The 18,776-nt window shown below is 40.1% G+C and overlaps 1 protein-coding gene and 1 pseudogene across 1 annotated transcript; both read right to left on the bottom strand.

The window, feature by feature from the left end:
• Nucleotides 1-288: 288 nt before the first annotated feature.
• Nucleotides 289-2,497, bottom strand: LOC131148920 (7-deoxyloganetin glucosyltransferase-like). The gene is made up of 2 exons (XM_058098882.1): nt 1,791-2,497; nt 289-1,689 (listed from the first exon to the last, which is right to left on the bottom strand). The coding sequence occupies exons 1-2, from the start codon at nt 2,293-2,295 to the stop codon at nt 716-718; spliced, it is 1,479 nt and encodes a 492-aa protein (XP_057954865.1). The 5' UTR covers nt 2,296-2,497; the 3' UTR covers nt 289-715.
• Nucleotides 2,498-11,118: 8,621 nt separating this feature from the next.
• LOC131148918 (7-deoxyloganetin glucosyltransferase-like) lies at nt 11,119-17,457 on the bottom strand (annotated as a pseudogene).
• Between the last annotated feature and the right edge of the window lie 1,319 nt (nt 17,458-18,776).

The raw sequence follows: 18,776 nt of genomic DNA, 5'->3' as shown, positions 1-18,776 counted from the left end.
CATAAATGACAGTCACACTCATACTTTTTTTTTTTAACTAAAGGAATGCAGCACCTCCATTTATGTATTGATATGCCCTCACTTTTAGCGCAGGAAAATCATGGTTACAAGATAAGCAAAAGGGAGAATATAGATAATGAATTAAAATCTTCCCCAAAAACAATACTAACAACCAACTAAACCAATACAACAAAACCAAATAATGTTAACAAAGAAACCTAACCACACTCTTCCATTCGTTACAATTAAAAGGTATTATAAGCAACTATTATAAGAATGGAGTTATCAAGATCTTAAACACGCCGACAAAAGTAGGCCCTTTTGGGCGATGTTTTTATTTTCTAATTTTATTTTAATAAGAAGAGTGAAGAGTGATGCCAAATAACCAATAAAAAAAAAAAAACTTCCACCCACTTCATCAATCAACCACAAGCCAACCCCCCAGGGTGTGATTCAGGTGGTAGTGCAGGTTGCAAGAGTATCTTTCACGAGGTCAGGTGTTCAAACCTTCTTGAGCTCGTTTTCGTCCCTGTACTCCTGAATTTACCCTCACTTTGGAGTTGTGGGGTCAACTTCAAGGGGCGCAAGATTAGTTACGTGGACCGTAAAACGGACACGTGGATACCCGGTGCGTAATCCAAAAAAAAAAAAAATCAACCACAAGCCAAAAAAAAAAAAGTTATTGAAATACTTGTGAGAAAACACCACAGATATTTCATGGACTTCTTGTGGTCTCATTTCTGATTAACATAAATTCATTCACCAGCTTGTCCAAATTCAAGGAAGACGAACCAGTCGAAGCAGCAGCTGCTTGGGCTAATTCCTTCCACTCCATCACTCTCTTCTTCATTTCCTTTCCTTTCTCCCCTCCCATCAGCTCTCTCACCAGCTTCTCCACTTCCCCTCTCTTCACAACACTATCAATTTCCATTCCGATCCCCCATTCCCCACACGCGTACCTGCAGTTTGTCGGCTGATCGGCAAAGAAAGGCCAACACATCATGGGGACTCCGCCGGCCAAGCTCTCCAGAGTAGAATTCCACCCACTGTGCGTTAAGAAACCCCCGATGGACGCGTGGTTCAGAACTTCCTCTTGAGGACACCAGCTCACTATCAGTCCTCTCCCTTTGGTTTCCGCCTCGAATTCCGGCGGCGGGATCGCCGACTCGCCGACGGCCAGATCCGGCCTGATTACCCACAAGAAAGGGAGGTTGCAATTCGCGAGTCCCCAGGCGAACTCAATTAGCTGTTCCGGCGTCATCACTGTTATGCTACCGAAATTCACGTAAAGCACAGAATTAGGCTCCTTAGAATCCAGCCAATGGAGGCAGTGAAGATCTTCTTTCCACAGATTGTAACCAATTGAGTTCAGGGTTGGGTCTTCTTCAGCAGCTGGGATTTGATTCAGAAGCAAGTGAAGGGGTCCAATGGCGTGGATGCGAGGAAAGATGGACGAAAGGGCTTCCAAGACTTCCTGCTCCAATGCGTTAAATGTGTGTATGATCACGGAGGAAGAAGGAGCTCTGGCGAAACATTTCTCAGTTTCTCCCATCATGAATTCGAACACAAAATCATTCGGATCTGTGGTTCGAAGGAAGGCCGGCAGATCCCTCAAACGGATGTTTTTCATGGAAGGAATCCAATCTATCACGGTGTTCTCCAGATACCCATTTGTGAGATAGCTTGAATCTGCAACGTAAATCACAAAATTCGAACCCGTCTATGTATTTATCAGAATAAATTGGGCAATAGGCACGCACAAATATAGAGACATATATGGATATATATACCTTTGAGTGGTACAATACCCATTTCCCTGAGGCGGCGATATTGCTTCAATCCCATCAAGGCACAAGCGGAAATAGTCCAAAAGGCGACAACTGGGATTCCGAGTTCGTCGCCGGCAGCATAGGTGAACGACGTGAACCCGTCGGCAACGATGCAAGACACCGGCGGGACGCCTGAAGACGAGGAGGCGTCATTGAGTTTGGAGAGAAGTCGTCTAAAGGGGGCTAAGAGGAGGTCTTGAGAGGCTTCGCAGAGAGAGGGAATGTTTTGGCCGGCGTCGGGGTCGGAGGGCGGCAGGCCGTCGGGAATGGCTTCGAATCGGAAGTGGGGGAGGCCGTCGAGAGAGTAGGGGCCTCTGGAGCTGAGGAAGCGCTTGTGGTTGAACTCTGTGTTGACAAAGGTTATGTGGAAGCCTCGGTGATGGAGGAGCTTCGCCAGATTCAGCATCGGCTTTATGTGGCCTTGGAGTGGGACTGGCACGCAAATCAGATGGTGCCTTTCAGCCATTGCCACCGAAGTTGAACTCTGCGCGTATGTGCTCTAAACATGAATTAAAGCAGCTGCGAAGGTGTTTGTGGCACACGAGCCTATTTATAATATTACTTGTACACCCGCAAAAAGAGTAATAATTAAAATAACGGGTACAAAGTAATGGTTTTTCTTTTTATTTTTTTATTTCTCAGTGTCAGCAAAATAATATTTTTTCTTCAGCATGTGAAGGGTAAAATGTCAGATTGTTATTATCCAGAAGCCGACATGATCCCAATTAATTGGGCAGGACAGAATCCGGTCCCAGCGAGGAAGTGTGTAGATGCTTTTACAAAAAAAGAAAAACAAAACAAAACAAAACAAAAAATAATTGAAAATCGCCCATCAAAAATAGGCGGGCGGCGCGTTGCGAATTGCCGGTGGCCATAAGCCATAAGCTGCTTTTATTTTATTTTGTTTTAGTTTTGCTACGCAAAGCCGGCCATATATTTTCTTCGAATTTTGGTTAAACTTTATTTTTTCGAATATATGATATGGACACTCTATTTTGCCTGTGACCTAATATAAAATGTTTTAAAGGAGGATACTGAATACTAAGTTTCAAAGAAATACATCAAAGAAATAAAATACAAAAGAGGATATGTTAAAATATTTAATTAAATTGAATGATTTATTTTTTAAATTTGAATGATTTGCAGTAAAGAATGATGATTTGTTTGAGATTAGCATGAAAAGAAATCAGATATCTGGTTGATCCTATGATGGAAACTTTCTGCGAATGGAAAACATCCGCATGAAAAGAAAGGAAATTGCCTAAGATGATTTGATTTACTTTTAATGATGAATGAAATTCTAGCTCTATAAGAAGGGGACGTCTGCAAGGGGAGGATAGCCACATAAAAAGAGAGGAGAGGAAAAAAAAAAAAAAAAAAGCTTAGTACATCCTTGGTATAGCTAAGAAAGAGTGAAGGAGAGAAGAAAATTATTTGCTAAAAATTTTGGATTAAAGGTGTCTGAGCAGTCAGCTTGATGTGGAAGATCAGATGGTGATTTCTCATCCAATTGAGCTGATATTTTGAAAAGTTGTCCGTGATTCATCCTTCTTCATTCCAGACAGTCGGATTGTCATTTGAAGCTTTGTAAATTTGGTTACGTGGCTTGAACAATAGCCTCATTGTGGCAGCAGCTTCGGAATTGGAGGTGTCTACGCAGTTAGCTTGATTTAGACGATCGGATGGTTATTTCTTATCCGATTAAATTAAGATTTTGGAAGTTTTTTTTGTGACTCATCATTCTTCATTCTGGTTGGCTGGATTGTCATTTGGAGTTTTGTAACTTTAGTCTATTGGTTTAGACAATAGCCACATTACAACAGGAGCCTTGATGGCTGAGGCTTGAGGTATGTGATTGGGTTGAGATTGTTCAGATTTATTTCTTACATGCTTCTAGATATTTGCATATGCTTAACTCCTATACCATGTATGCTCTTTTGTACACCACTGTGATTCTATTAGATGCTCATGGAAATACATTCTAAATGAATGAATCTTAATTGTTCTATGCTCTAGTTGTTTTAATATGCTTTGTTTTAATTCCATTATTTCTTACTTGGTGCAACATGTCTTTAAAAATGGTTCTTATCAGATACATGTAATTAGTTTTATTGATGAGAGCTAATTATAAACATTGAAGATTTTTTTCAATCATGAATTTAAATTTGCTCTTGCATTGTTATTAACTTCTAGTGTTTTCACTTACTTGGCTTGCCAATTGTTAGAAAATCACTTCAAAGGCATGTGTTGTAGTGCTTTTTTTTTTTTTGGTTCTAGCATGTTTTGTCAGTCTCTAAATTTGTTCTAGGTCTTTCAACCTGACTATTTTATGATTGTTTTAGGGCTACTGTGTGCTGCAAATTAGGGTTGTTTTGGGGTTGTTGTGTGCTGCAAACTAGGGTTGTTTTAGGGCTACTGTGTGCTGCAAATTAGGGTTGTTTTGGGGCTGCTGTGTTGGGAATTTTTTTTTTTTTTTTTTGAGGATGTCTTGAGGTCTTATTTTTGGAATCTCAGTAAGTTTATCTAGGCAACATCATGGGGCTGTCGTGTGGGGTTTTTTTTTAGGATCTCTTTAGGTTTTATTTTAGGCATCTTAGCAGGTTTATTCTAGAAAAAAAAAATTGAAAAAAAATCAATTTTTTTTTTTTTTTTTATAAATGTTGGACAAATTGGGATAGTTCTAAAAACTCTTTGGTTCCCAATTCTCCAATTTTATTTTATTTTTATTTTTATTTCTTGGCCCGAGTGTGTCCCTATGATTTTAAAAAGGCCCATGAGGTATTTTACACTTCATTTGTATTATCTCTCGGGGGGTTTATCTAACAAGATCCCCTCGTTTGGAGGTCTCATTAGACATTCATAAATCACACTGAGGTTTAATCTCCTATTAATTTTATTTATTTATTTATTTATTTTAAAATAAGTTAATTAAAGTTTATTAAATTCAACTTGAGGATAATTTACAATTAATTAAGCACCGTTCATTGAGCGTGTGTGTAGGGGGTGTTGATACCTTCCCCTCACATAACTAAACACCCAGTCCCAACTTTGGTCAAAACAGACTGAGACTACTAGTTCATTGTTCTAGGTTTAGTCTAAAGACCAATCAAATAAGTAGTAATTAGGTGCTTTAACCGCACTAAGGAAAAAATGGGTTGGTGGCGACTCCAAATCAAAATTTTCAATATCATATATCATATTCCCTTGCCTCCCGGGGGCTCATGCATTTGGGACGTCGCGATAGCTTGGCGATTTTGTTAGGGACATTAAAGAGTCGAGCCATTAATTAATTAGGAATTATCTAAAATTTGAATTTAATAAGTCTTTTAATTACTCAATCATATTTTGTGAATATTATTTGTATGATTGTGAATATTTGATTGTATATATGTTTGAATAAGCCTGTGTAAAGATGGATGACATGTGGGGTTTAGGGGAATAGGCTAAGCATGTGAACTCACACACTTTCACAAGCCTCCTACTTGAGCTTTACCTTCTAAGATTAGATAGGGGTGTAGTATTGTTAGCTCTCATAAGATAAGGTCTTTGGGGGTGCGTGAACCACTCCACTTAGTTTGTATTTTGTCCAAGCCCAATGGGTAAGGATAGGGGACATTTTGGGAACCTTTTTCCAATAAGGATTAGAGCTTGAACTACTTATGCTTAAACAATAGTTTTCCCTCTCTTTAAGGTAAAACCTTGGTGAAAATCTTAAAGTGATAAATCCACTTGGGGTTGGGATATAAGCTTCATCCTTCTTCGCATGATTCAGTCCAGTCTTTGGTATATTTTTTTCAATTCTTTTTTGCTGTATCCTACATTTTATATCCATTTTAGACATGCATACTCCTTGGTCAAAATTATGGAAAGCCCAAATCTGCTTATGAACAACCCAATAGTGGTATTCAGTGAAGAATAAATAGAGATTCAACAGTCTAATAGAATCATAAAAAAAGTAGTCGAATATAAGAAATTGAAGTGAGTAATTGGCAATCTGGCCAAGTTGGGGCGATAAGTAAATTAATTCTACCAAATTTCCAACCATTCCCACTCTTCAGAGAAAACGTTTTAGTTTCCATGTCTCGTCCCAATAGAAATAGGATTCAAAGAAGTAGTATGGCTATAATGAAAGGTAGGGCTACTGAGGAAAAATCTATCGAGAGTGGAATGGGACACTTCATAGGAGTCAGTGGAAGAAAATAAAATTTCTTGCTAGTTAGTTAAGGTAATCTGAGTCTTAAATTGAGAATTGAATATCAAGAGTTGGGTTGAATTGGGAGTTCTCATTAGGTGATGTGGTTTTTCCAAAGTTCTGGCAAAGTAGTTGATTTAAGTTGTATTGCATTCATGCAATTCATGCATAATCATGCATACATGGTCATAGACAATGGGTCTTTGCTCATGTTCCATTTGCCTACAAAAGCAGTGTTCTAGTGTGGTAGAACAAAAACTGGGAGTTCCAACATTGAGCAAAAAAAAAAAAAAAATGCCATCTTTCTACATTCTTAGACAAAAGGCAAAGATCATGGGTGAGTAGTTGGAAAGCCGTATGGGAGGTCTTGAGCAAAGTCATGAGGAAATTCATCAAGATGTTTGGGAGATTAAGGATCAATTGAATAAGTTAATGAGGATTCTCACTATAATGAATAAAGGGAAAACTGTGCAATCTCCAAAACCTACAATTGAAGAAGATCTTCCATTTCCACTAGGATTTACACCTGTTAGTGAGCATCCAGTGAATTTTTCAACTAACTCGGGACCAAGCTCGTACATGTTTATCCCTATGACCCTAATCCCAAGATTTCAATCATTGCGAAATGCACATGCACCTCCAATCATGAATCCTGATATACAAAGAAGGGGAGTAGTCAGGGAAGTGACTAAAGAACCGACCCCTAGTTTAGAAAATGAGCCATAAATATGAAGCATTGGAAGAACGTTTGTGAACCGAGGAGGGAACAAGAATGTTTGGTTCAGTGAATGCTTTTGATTTGTGTTTGGTGCTGACTCACTCGAAAAATGAGCAGCTCGGAAGCTATCCCAAGCATAAGAGTTACGTCGTGTAATATTAAGCCCAAGGGCTAAATCGTCTCCTCAGGGAATGCGTTTTAATCTCAGATTTAACGTTCTTCCAATCAAAATTAAATTGCACTGAACTCGGTTCAGATTCGGGGTTTTTCAGAATTTTGAAGACTTAAACAAAAACTTAAATTAAAGTTCTAAAACTAGCATGCTTCAATTTAAAGAGCAAAAATGGAAACTCTAATCTACTCAAGAAAACACTGAAACACGCGTTAATGAAATATGGCAAACTAGCACATGAACTCAAAGATGCGCAAGAATGGAAACCTAATCAAACACACACACGCGTGGAATAAAAATCAAATCTTTAACATGAACTAAAAATTAGGAACCAAAATCACAATTTAAATGCATACTAAAAGCTGACTTTTAATACGAGCCAAGAACTCGAACCGAAAGAACAAAACACAAACAAAGACCTAAATTTAACGAAATTAATTGAGAAAATACATAAATAAAGTGTAATAATAAGAAAACACCCTAAACATCAACTCAAAAACTAAAACTTTCCAATAAACCTCAACGAAAACTTAGCAATGTCCAACTAAATAAATAATTTTAATAATAAAAATATACCTTAGATAATTTTTCAAACTCACACTTTTCAAATGAAACTAAATAATAATAAAAAAAAAAAAAACAATGTTTGCATAACATAAAAAAAAACAAGAAAAATGAAAAAGGAAGAGAGAGAGAGAGAGCGCAAAACAGAGGCTTGGATGGCTGGTTCGTTTCTGGTAGCTACAGGCAGAAGAGCTCGGGATAGGTGCTTCAGCTGGTTGTCACAACCGGAGAAGATGCAGTGGCTGGTGCTGCGGCGGCTGGGCTGATGGTGGTCATGGCTTTCGGCTGGAGAACAGAGAGATCGTGTGCGTGGTTGGTCTGCAGAGGTTTCCTGTGGTGGTGGCTCGCGGTGTTCTTCTGGTGGCTGGAGCTGTCATGGCAAGGAGCAAAAGCTACGTTGCAGAAGGTGGTTCTGAGGTGATGCTGTGCACAGCTGCTGGTAAAGGGTATGCTCAGTGGCGGTAGTCTCGGGTCTTCACGGCTTCTGCTGGTGGTAGCTAGAAACAGGGCTGGTCGTGTGCAGAGGGAGTTTCAGAATTGAAGGAGGAAGCAGAGGGCTAGCAGAACAAAGGTTGAAAGAGAAGAGCAAGGAGAGGAAGACAAAGGAGGCGAGAGAATAGATAATGAGAAGGGAGAAGAGAGGGAAGGAACAAAGGATAGAGAAGGTACAGAGAGCTGAGAAAAGAGAAAAACAGAAAGAAAATAAAAGCTAGGAAGAGAGAAGGGCCAGAAGAAAATAACAGAGAAGTGGAAGAAGAAGAAGAAGAAGAAGGAGAAGAAAGGTTGAAGAAAAATTGGTGCGCAGGAAAAGAAGAATTTAAAGGGTAGGGGGGCGGTGCCCTAGGACCCAAGACCTGATAGGAGTTGACCCAGATCCAACCAACCAAGCAACTTGACCCAATTGAAGTTGACCCGAATTGTTATATTTTTTTCATTTTTTTTTCATTCTCTGTTCATCGTAAATCTGACTCTTCTGGAGCCCGTATCTCACAAAACTCAAAACACAAAAGTTGTAGATAATCCTTTCCTCTTTTTCCAAAAATTTGAATGTCTCGATCGGAGCTCGAACGGAAAAGTTATGTACGAAATACGAACAGGTATCGGTTTTGGTTTCTAAGATTTTTCCTGCAACAAAAAATTACCAAAACTTCATAAATAATGTAATAAAGTTCATGAATGATGATTTTGGGCACTTTATTAAAATATTGGACAATTTTAGACATTTAATTAAAAATATAAACCGTAAATCCCGGGTTAAGATGCCCAATTATGCAGTTTTGACGCTTAATCAGGTGCCCTATGTGATTTTACCTCCAAAATTCAAAGTCCCGAATTTCATGAAGTTTAGTGGATCCAAATGTCCAGTAAATCATTTAAGGATCTATTGTCAAAAAATGGCCGCACATTTTGATAATGATAGTTTGCTCATCCACTGTTTCCCAGACAGTTTGACTAAGGCAGCTATGGGATAGTACATTCATCTTGATCGAGCAAAGATTTACACTTGGAAGGATCCACTCATGCTTTCATTACATAGTATAGGCATGTGATGGAGATAGCTCCAGACAAGTTGACTTTAAAAGTTGAATGCATCATTTAAAGAATATATGCTTACCAATAAAGAGAAATGGTAGCACAGGTTCATCCCTTTGTTAAGAATAGGGAAGCAATTTCTTTATTTGTCAACACTCTCAAAGATCCATATTTTGGCCATCTTATCAGGAGTAGTCCCCATAATTTTATAGATTTGGTAATAACCAAAGAACGAATTGAAGGGGCATTCAGGATGGGAAGGATAAGAAACTTAGGTATCAGGCAAGGAACTTGAAGAAAGAAATGGACAAAAAAGATGACGAGGCGTAAGCAGTACAAGGACATCCTTACGAAGGAAATAATGCAGGTTAGGTTGAAGGATTAACTAGGTCTTGACTTTGGAGTAAGAAGTGATAATGGAAAACTGAACATGTGTATGAATACCCAGTGGTGATAAAATTAGAAGAATCCTTCATTCTTAAAAAGGACGGTTCCCTATAAATTCTCTTTGTTCAAATTATTTTGAATTTTAAATTGAATAAAATGCATTTCAGTCTCATTACATCATCTTGTGTCAAATTTTATTTATTTTTGCTTGCATTTTGTGTAGTGATACAGGAAATGGTTTTGCCAGTATGGAAGACCTATAACCGATAATCAGCTTTGAGAATCCATTCGTACAAGTAAAAATCTCAATTAGAGCAAATTTGTACAAGTGAAAATCAATATATTTCAGCAATAATCAATATAAAAGAGTGAAGCTCAATAGAATATCACTGGGTTTCTGATTTGATTTGAAAATCTCAATAGAAACAATCAGAATACTGTGAGTAGTATCAGCAAAAACACAACAATTTCTTCAAAAAAGTTTCGGCAAGAAAGGTTTGAATTTGTAACTTATTTGTGCTTTGATTGTTGTTGATTGTTGTATGTAATTTGTGAAAATAACAAATATTTATAGACTTAAAAAGTATATGAATGTATTCCCCAAGTTACATGCAGTGTTTCCCAAATTTTCTTAAAGTTTGGGAGTCAAATAATCAAGTTTGAAAACTTTCCCTTGTTGTTTAAAATTTAAAATAAAAACTTCAGTCAACTATGACCTGATGGTCAGTTGCCTGAGCCTTTTAAGTTCATCGTATTTTGAAACACAATGTTGAGTCAGTCGTCTGAGCCTTAGTGGTCAGTTGTTTGTCTTGGTTCTGTTTGATCAAATTTATCAGCATAAAAATGTCACTCGCCTAATGAGGATTCATCAGTTGTCTGTTATGTCTTGTAGCTTATATGCTTACAAAATTTTGTTTCCAAAACTCTTAACTTTTAAACTTGAAAAACTTAAATGAGACTTTAAAAATATTTTCCATGGTTTTCAAAAACAAGTCTCTAAGTCAAATATAGTTCCTAAGAGCTTCGAACAAATATATTGAAATCCTGAAGTACTTACATGAGACTTCTTAAATATTATAACTTTTTAAGCGCTAAGTTTTCATGCATTTGCTTCCTCTTATTGTGTCTTTCTTGAGCTCTTTCTTCAATTGACTCTAGCTTCATCATAATTCATGTCTCTAAGCATAATCGTCATTTAATTTCTCCAAACACTTGGATCTTGATCTTTATAAAAGCATTTGAGCCATGAAACTTCACTTAACCAAACATGTTAAGTACACTTGATTTGTTATCATCAAAATAAGATTCTAAGTCTTATTAAGCCAAAAAGAAGAGCAAAGAGTGAAGAGTGATGCCAAATAACCGGAAAAAAAAAATAAAAAATTCCACACTTCATCAATCAACCACAAACCAAAAAAAAAAAGTTATTGAAATACTTGTGAAAAAAATACCGACAGATATTTCATGGACTTCTTATGGTCTCATTTTTTATTAACAGAAATTCATTCACCAGCTTGTCCAAACTCAAGGAAGACGAACCACACTCATCCATTCATAACAATAAAAAGGTGGACACTATATGGATGAATGACAGTCACACTCATATTTTTTTTTTTTTAACTAAAGGAAGGCAACACCTCCATTTATTTATTGGTATGTCCTCACTTTTGGCGGAGGAAAACCATGGTTACAAAATAAGAAAAAGAAAAAATACAGATAATAAATTAAAATCCTCCACAAAAATAACACTAACAACCGATCAATCCAATACAACAAAACCAAATAATATTAACTTCTAAATTGGCCTAGCACACTCATCCATTCATAACCATAAAAAGGTATTAAAAGCAACTATTATAATAATGGAGCTATCAAGATCTTAAACACGCGGACAAAAGTAGGCCTGAAATAAGTAGAGTGAAAGTGATGCCAAATAAAGCAAAAACAAAAAAGAACACTTCCACACACTTCATCAATCAACCACAAACCACCAAAAAAAAGTTACTGAAATACTTGTGAAAAAAACACGGACAGATATTTCATGGACTTCTTGTGGTCTCATTTCTTATTAACAGAAATTCACTCACCAGCTTGTCCAAACTCAAGGAAGACGAACCAGTCGAAGCAGCAGCTGCTTGGGCTAATTCCTTCCACTCTATCACTCTCTTCTTCATTTCCTTTCCTTTCTCTCCTCCCATCAGCTCTCTCACCAGCTTCTCCACTTCCCCTCTCTTCACAACACTATCAATTTCCATTCCGATCCCCCATTCCCCACACGCGTACCTGCAGTTTGTCGGCTGATCGCCAAAAAAAGGCCAACAGATCATGGGGACTCCGCCGGCCAAGCTCTCCAGAGTAGAATTCCACCCACTGTGCGTTAAGAAACCCCCAATGGACGCGTGGTTCAGAACTTCCTCTTGAGGACACCAGCTCACTATCAGTCCTCTCCCTCTGGTTTCCGCCTCGAATTCCGGCGGCGGGATCGCCGACTCGCCGACGGCCAGATCCGGCCTGATTACCCAAAAGAAAGGGAGGTTGCTATTCGCGAGTCCCCAGGCGAACTCAATTAGCTGTTCCGGCGTCATCACTGTTATGCTACCGAAATTCACGTAAAGCACAGAATTAGGCTGCTTGGAATCCAGCCAATGGAGGCAGTGAAGATCTTCTTTCCACAGATTGTAACCGATTGAGTTCAGGGTTGGGTCTTCTTCAGCAGCTGGGATTTGATTCAGAAGCAAGTGAAGGGGTCCAATGGCGTGGATGCGAGAAAAGATGGACGAAAGGGCTTCCAAGACTTCCTGCTCCAATGCGTTAAATGTGTGTATGATCACGGAGGAAGAAGGAGCTCTGGCGAAACATTTCTCAGTTTCTCCCATTAGGAATTCGAACACAAAATCATTCGGATCTGTGGTTCGAAGGAAGGCCGGCAGATCCCTCAAACGGATGTTTTTCATGGAAGGAATCCAATCTATCACGGTGTTCTCCAGATACCCATTTGTGAGATAGCTTGAATCTGCAACGTAAATCACAAAATTCGAATTCCTCTACGTATTTATCAGAATAAATTGGGCAATAGGCATGCACAAATATAGAGACATATGGATATATATACCTTTGAGTGGTACAATACCCATTTCCCTGAGGCGGCGATATTGCTTCAATCCCATCAAGGTACAAGCGGAAATAGTCCAAAAGGTGACAACTGGGATTCCGAGTTCGTCGCCGACAGTATAGGTGAACGACATGAACCCGTCGGCAACGATGCAAGACACCGGCGGGACGCCCGAAGACGAGGAGGCGTCATTGAGTTTGGAGAGAAGTCGTCTAAAGGGGGCTTGTTAGGATTGCTGGTGTGGAGCCGTCGGCAGCCGCACCAGCCCAGCCGCCGACTTTGAATTGCAAATGGAAGGCCACCAAATCTGCCCACCTCGTGTGACTTTGCAGCAGCCTTTGTTTGACTTCTTCCCCCTCACCTTGTGTATATATATATGAGTTGTGAGGAGTGTGAAATTGTGCGTGGGCTGTGTAAAGAGTTGTGCGTAGGGGTGTTGAGTGGTGTGTGCAGCAGAGAGTTGTGAGAGTGTGTGTATTGCAGAGTGCAGAGTGCAGAGAGCAGAGAGTTGTGGTGAGAGAGAGAGTTGAGCAGTGGCTCCTCCCTGTGTTATTTCTCCCAGATTATAGTGCAGTGGTGTGCTCCCGTGGACGTAGGTCAGTTTGGACCGAACCACGTAAATCCGGTGTTCATTGTGTGTGTTTGAATTTTTCTTTGTGCGTGATTATTACTCCAGGTCGGTTTATTCCCCAACAACTGGTATCAGAGCTTTGGTCGGAGTAAAAATAGCCAGATCAAGAAAAATTTCGGTTTTTTGAGCCCCTGTCCAGTACCTCAAAATTTAATTTTGAGGCTACCATCGAAGTCCTCTCGCCGAGACGAAGCCAACGGCAGTAACCGGAGCTCAAACAGAGCTCAGACGAAGCCGCACGCGCCCACACGCGCCGCCAACGTCCAAAGGACGTTCCCACGCGCCCTTACGCGCTCCCACGCGCCGGCGACAGGAAGGGAGTGGTCCTCACGCGCCCCCACGCGCCGGCGAACGTCCGGCGACCAGAAGAAGCTTGAAGACGCTGACGTCAGCGTCCACGTCAGCGCCGCGTCAGCCAGGCCCGCCACGTCAGCGCTGCTGCGTCAGCGCCACGTCAGCTCCAGTCAGCGCCACGTCAGCACCACGTCAGCGGTGGGCCCCAGTGCCACATCAGCATTGGACCCCACAGTGCCACGTCAGCAGTGGGCCCCACAGTGCCACGTCAGCAGTGGGTCCCACGTGCCACGTCAGCAGGGTTGACCAGGTTTGACCAAAAGTTTGACCGGGTTTTTTGAAGCCATTTCGGGTCCGTTTTTCGAGCGGCTTAAGCCATTCCTAGGGTTTTCGACCGTTCCGGATCCAACCGTGCTGTCCGATTGAGCTAATTCCATCTCTAGATCAGTGAATCGAGATGTCGAACCAGAAAAGCTCTCACATCGAGATGTTTGACGGCACGAACTTCGGTTTCTGGAAAATGCAGATCGAGGATTTCTTGTTTGGTAAGGAGTTACACTTACCACTGATGGAGAAGCCAGAATCCATGAAGGAGAGCGAGTGGGAGTTGCTTGACCGAAAAGCCCTCGGAGTTGTGAGGATGACGTTGGCAAAGTCTGTTGCCTTCAACATCAAGCACTTGACAACCACCAAGTCCCTTATGGATGCGCTATCGAACATGTATGAGCAGCCATCAGCCGCAAATAAGGTACATCTAATGAAGAGACTTTTTACCATGAGCATGTCTGCAGGTGAAAGCTTCAACAGACACTTGAATAATTTCAACGAGTTGTCGGATCAACTCGCCTCGGTCGGGATTACCTTTGACAGTGAGATCCGTGCTCTATTAATTCTCAGCCAGCTGCCTGAGAGTTGGAAAGGTATTGTAACTGCGATCAGTAGCTCTGCAGGAAAATCGAAGCTGAAATACGACGAGGTTATCAGCATGATTTGACAGAGGAGATCAGAATGCAATCGAACAATGCCTCCACTTCAAGTTCAGCTTTGAATGTGGAAAGCCGAGGAAAGGGAAGCGGGCATGGAAGATCTAACAATCGTGGCAGATCCAGGACTAGGAGGTCCAAATCCAGAGATTCCAGAGGTACTCAGGACACAGGTTCTCAGAGCAGAAAAGTTATTGAGTGCTGGAACTGTGGAAAGACTGGTCATTACAAGAACCAGTGCAGAAGTCAGAAGAAAGATACGAGGGCAAAGATAGAAGCAAATATTGCTTCCGAGAACGATGATTTGTTGATCTGCTCTTTGGAGAGCAAAAGGGAGTCTTGGGTGTTAGACTCTAGAGCTTCATTCCATGCCACTTGCAGCAGAGATTGCCTGGAGGAGTATACATCAGGTAATTTCGGTAAAGTATATCTGGGCAATGATCATCCTTGCGACATTGCCGGGAAGGGGACAGTAAAGATCAAAATGAACGGGTCAGTATGGAAGCTGAAGGATGTCAGACATATTCCAGACCTGAGGAAGAATTTGATCTCAGTCGGTCAATTGGCATATGAAGGTTATAACACATCTTTCATTGGTGATGAATGGAAGATTTCGAAGGGTGCATTGACAATTGCTCGAGGTAAGAAAAGTGGCACTCTTTATGTAACTCCTGATACATGTATGTCTATTACAGTTGCTACAGAAAATGATGATAGCAACCTATGGCATCAACGACTTGGACACCTGAGTGAGAAGGGACTTAGGGTGATGCACTCAAAGGGTAAGTTGAGTGATTTACAGTCGGTGAAGATTGACACATGTGAGGACTGCATATTTGGGAAACAGAAAAGAGTTAGTTTCCAGGCAAATATCAGTACCCCGAAGAAGGAGAAACTTGAGCTAGTCCATTCAGATGTATGGGGACCAACAACCGTTTCGTCTACAGGAGGAAAGCATTACTTCGTCACGTTTATCGATGATCATTCACGGAAGGTATGGGTTTACTTCCTGAAGTATAAATCTGATGTTTTCAATGCTTTTAAAAATTGGAAAGCGATGGTAGAAAACGAAACTGGTTTGAAAGTCAAAAGGCTGAGAACTGATAACGGTGGAGAATATGTTGACACCGAGTTCAAGAATTTCTGCTATGAGCACAGCATCAGAATGGAAAGAACTGTGCCAGGTACGCCTCAACACAACGGCGTAGCCGAGCGGATGAACAGAACGTTGACAGAAAAAGCCAGAAGCATGCGTATGCAGTCAGGCTTGCCAAAGATGTTTTGGGCACATGCAGTCAACACAGCAGCTTATTTGATTAATAGAAGTCCTTCAGTACCATTGGACTATTGCCTACCAGAAGAAGTTTGGAGTAACAAAGAGGTAAGACTTTCACATTTGAAAGTTTTTGGTTGTGTTGCATATGTACATATCAATGATCATGTCAGGGATAAGCTGGATCCGAAATCCCGGAAATGCACTTTCATCGGTTATGGTGGAGATGAATTTGGATACCGCATTTGGGATGATGAAAACAAAAAGGTGATCAGAAGCAGAGATGTGATTTTTGATGAAAAGGTGATGTACAAAGATAGGCACACAGCTGAATCCACCGAACCAGTTCAGAGAGAACCAACCTGTGTAGATACGGATAATGTCCCAGAATGTATGGGAACACAACAGCAGAATGCCGAGAATCCTCAGGCAGAGGAACCAGTGGAGCAATTCGTCACACCACCGCCTCCTACTCCAGCTCCGGAGCTTAGGAGATCTACTCGGCCTCATATACCAAACAGAAGGTATATAGATTATTTACTTCTTACAGATGGAGGAGAGCCTGTATGCTGTCAGGCAGAAGATGCGAGCAAGTGGGAGCTTGCAATGAAGGACGAGATGAAGTCTCTCACCTCCAACAGAACGTGGAAGTTGCCCAAAGGCCTTCACAACAAGTGGGTGTACAGAATTGAAGAGGAGCATGACGGCTCCAAAAAAGTACAAGCCTCGGTTGGTAGTCAAAGGCTTTGAGCTAAAGAAAGGGATTGACTACACCGGCATTTTTACACCAGTTGTGAAGATACCAGCCATCAGATTAGTCTGCAGAAATCTAGTAGACAGGAAGGTGGCAACTAGAGAGAAACTGAAGTTGTGCTCAACTTCAGTTGGTCTTCATGATTGAAGACGGACCTGAGCACAACATTTGCATATACACTGGTTGAGATGCTGCCTCCGTCTCCAAGTGGGAGATTGTTAGGATTGCTGGTGTGGAGCCGTCGGCAGCCGCACCAGCCCAGCCGCCGACTTTGAATTGCAAATGGAAGGCCACCAAATCTGCCCACCTCTTGTGACTTTGCAGCAGCCTTTGTTTGACTTCTTCCCCCTCACCTTGTGTATATATATATGAGTTGTGAGGAGTGTGAAATTGTGCGTGGGCTGTGTAAAGAGTTGTGCGTAGGGGTGTTGAGTGGTGTGTGCAGCAGAGAGTTGTGAGAGTGTGTGTATTGCAGAGTGCAGAGTGCAGAGAGCAGAGAGTTGTGGTGAGAGAGAGAGTTGAGCAGTGGCTCCTCCGTGTGTTATTTCTCCCAGATTATAGTGCAGTGGTGTGCTACCGTGGACGTAGGTCAGTTTGGACCGAACCACGTAAATCCGGTGTTCATTGTGTGTGTTTGAATTTTTCTTTGTGCGTGATTATTACTCTAGGTCGGTTTATTCCCCAACAGGGCTAAGAGGAGGTCTTGAGAAGCTTTGCAGAGAGAGGGAATGTCTTGGCCGGCGTCGGGGTCGGAGGGCGGCAGGCCGTCGGGAATGGCTTCGAATCGGAAGTGGGGGAGGCCGTCGAGAGAGTGGGGGCCTCTGGAGCTGAGGAAGCGCTTGTGGTTGAACTCTGTGTTGACAAAGGTTATGTGAAAGCCTCGGTGATGGAGGAGCTTCGCCAGATTCAGCATCGGCTTTATGTGGCCTTGGAGTGGGACTGGCACGAAAATCAGATGGTGCCTTTCAGCCATCGCCACCGAAGTTGAACTCTGCGGGTATGTGCTCTAAATGTGAATTAAAGCGGCTGCGAAGGTGCTTGTGGCACACGAGCCTATTTATAATATTAGTTGTACACCCGCAAAAAAAGTAGTAGTTAAAATAACGGGTATAAAGTAATGGTTTTTCTCTTTATTTTTTTATTTCCGAGTGTCAGTAAAATAATGTTTTCTGTTCAGCATGTGATTGGGAAGAGTAAAATGTCAACTGGTATTATCCTGAAGCCAACTTGATCCCAACAAATTGGGCCGATGGACAGAATCCAATCCCAGCGAGGAAGTGTAGATGCTTTTACAAAAAAAGACAAACAAAACAAAACAAAAAATAATTGAAAATCGCCAGTCAAAAATAAGCGGGCGGCGCGTTGCATAGTGCCGGTGGCCATAAGCTGCTTTTATTTTATTTTAGTTTTGCTGCGCAAAGCCTGGATTTTTTTCCCGTTTTATTATTATATTAAATTAAAATATTAAATAATACTCTATTTAAGAAAAAAATTTTCAAAGTAATTCACGTAATCTCACATTTAGGTGTTACAGATTTATTTTCCGCTTTCTTATTCAATTAAATCTTGCAGGTTTTTCTGCGAGATTAACAGGCATATATATATAAAAAATAAAAAATGCATTATACCCAATTAAAGAAACAAAATATTTTTTACTTTCTAAAAGAAAGACAAGTATTTTTAGAAATAAATTCTATTTAATAAAAAAAATGTAAACAAAAATATTATTACCTTCTAAAGGAAAGACAAGTATTTTTAGAAATAATAATTTCAATAAAATTAGATAAATCAACTTTTAAAAAATTTATTTGAATCCAGTAAGACTAGAGCTAAAAAACTCGATTTTATTCAAAAAATAAGTGCAAAAAATTTATAAATGTTAAATAAAATGCAAGCTATCCTGTCCAATGAATGCTTAGTTGAGAATCTCATATATATATCTAGCTAAGATTTAATTTGTACCTTTTTTCACATTTTTTTTTAATTTCAGTCATATTTTTTAATAGCTATTTGATTAAAAAAAAAAGCATCAATTGAATTAGGTTTTTAATTTATTTTTGTTTTCAAAATACGAACAAAATCAATTTGCTAATTTTTAATTTTTTCTTCCTATTTCTAATTTTTTAGTTCTTGTTCCTAGTTTTTAGTTTTATAATTCTTGACAATAATACCAAACAAATGGAAGATTTTTCATTGTTATAACAATATTTTAATATGTAAAATTGGTTTATGGAGATTAATTTATTCAATTTTTATAGAAATTTTAATGGAAATTAAAATAAAACGACCATGTGAATTTAAAATATAATTCAAATAAACATATTTGCAAAATTT

The sequence above is a fragment of the Malania oleifera genome, chromosome 2 (genome assembly GCF_029873635.1).
Source record: "Malania oleifera isolate guangnan ecotype guangnan chromosome 2, ASM2987363v1, whole genome shotgun sequence".
Taxonomy (NCBI): domain Eukaryota; kingdom Viridiplantae; phylum Streptophyta; class Magnoliopsida; order Santalales; family Ximeniaceae; genus Malania; species Malania oleifera.
This window is presented reverse-complemented; position numbering and strand designations above follow the sequence as displayed.

Bases quoted from the DNA above. Each gene is read 5' to 3' on its own strand.
- LOC131148920 (XM_058098882.1), bottom strand. From the start codon at position 2,295: ATGGCTGAAAGGCACCATCTGATTTGCGTGCCAGTCCCACTCCAAGGC. The intron at 1,690-1,790 runs GTATATATATCC...TTTACGTTGCAG, and splicing joins GGGTATTGTACCACTCAAAG to ATTCAAGCTATCTCACAAAT.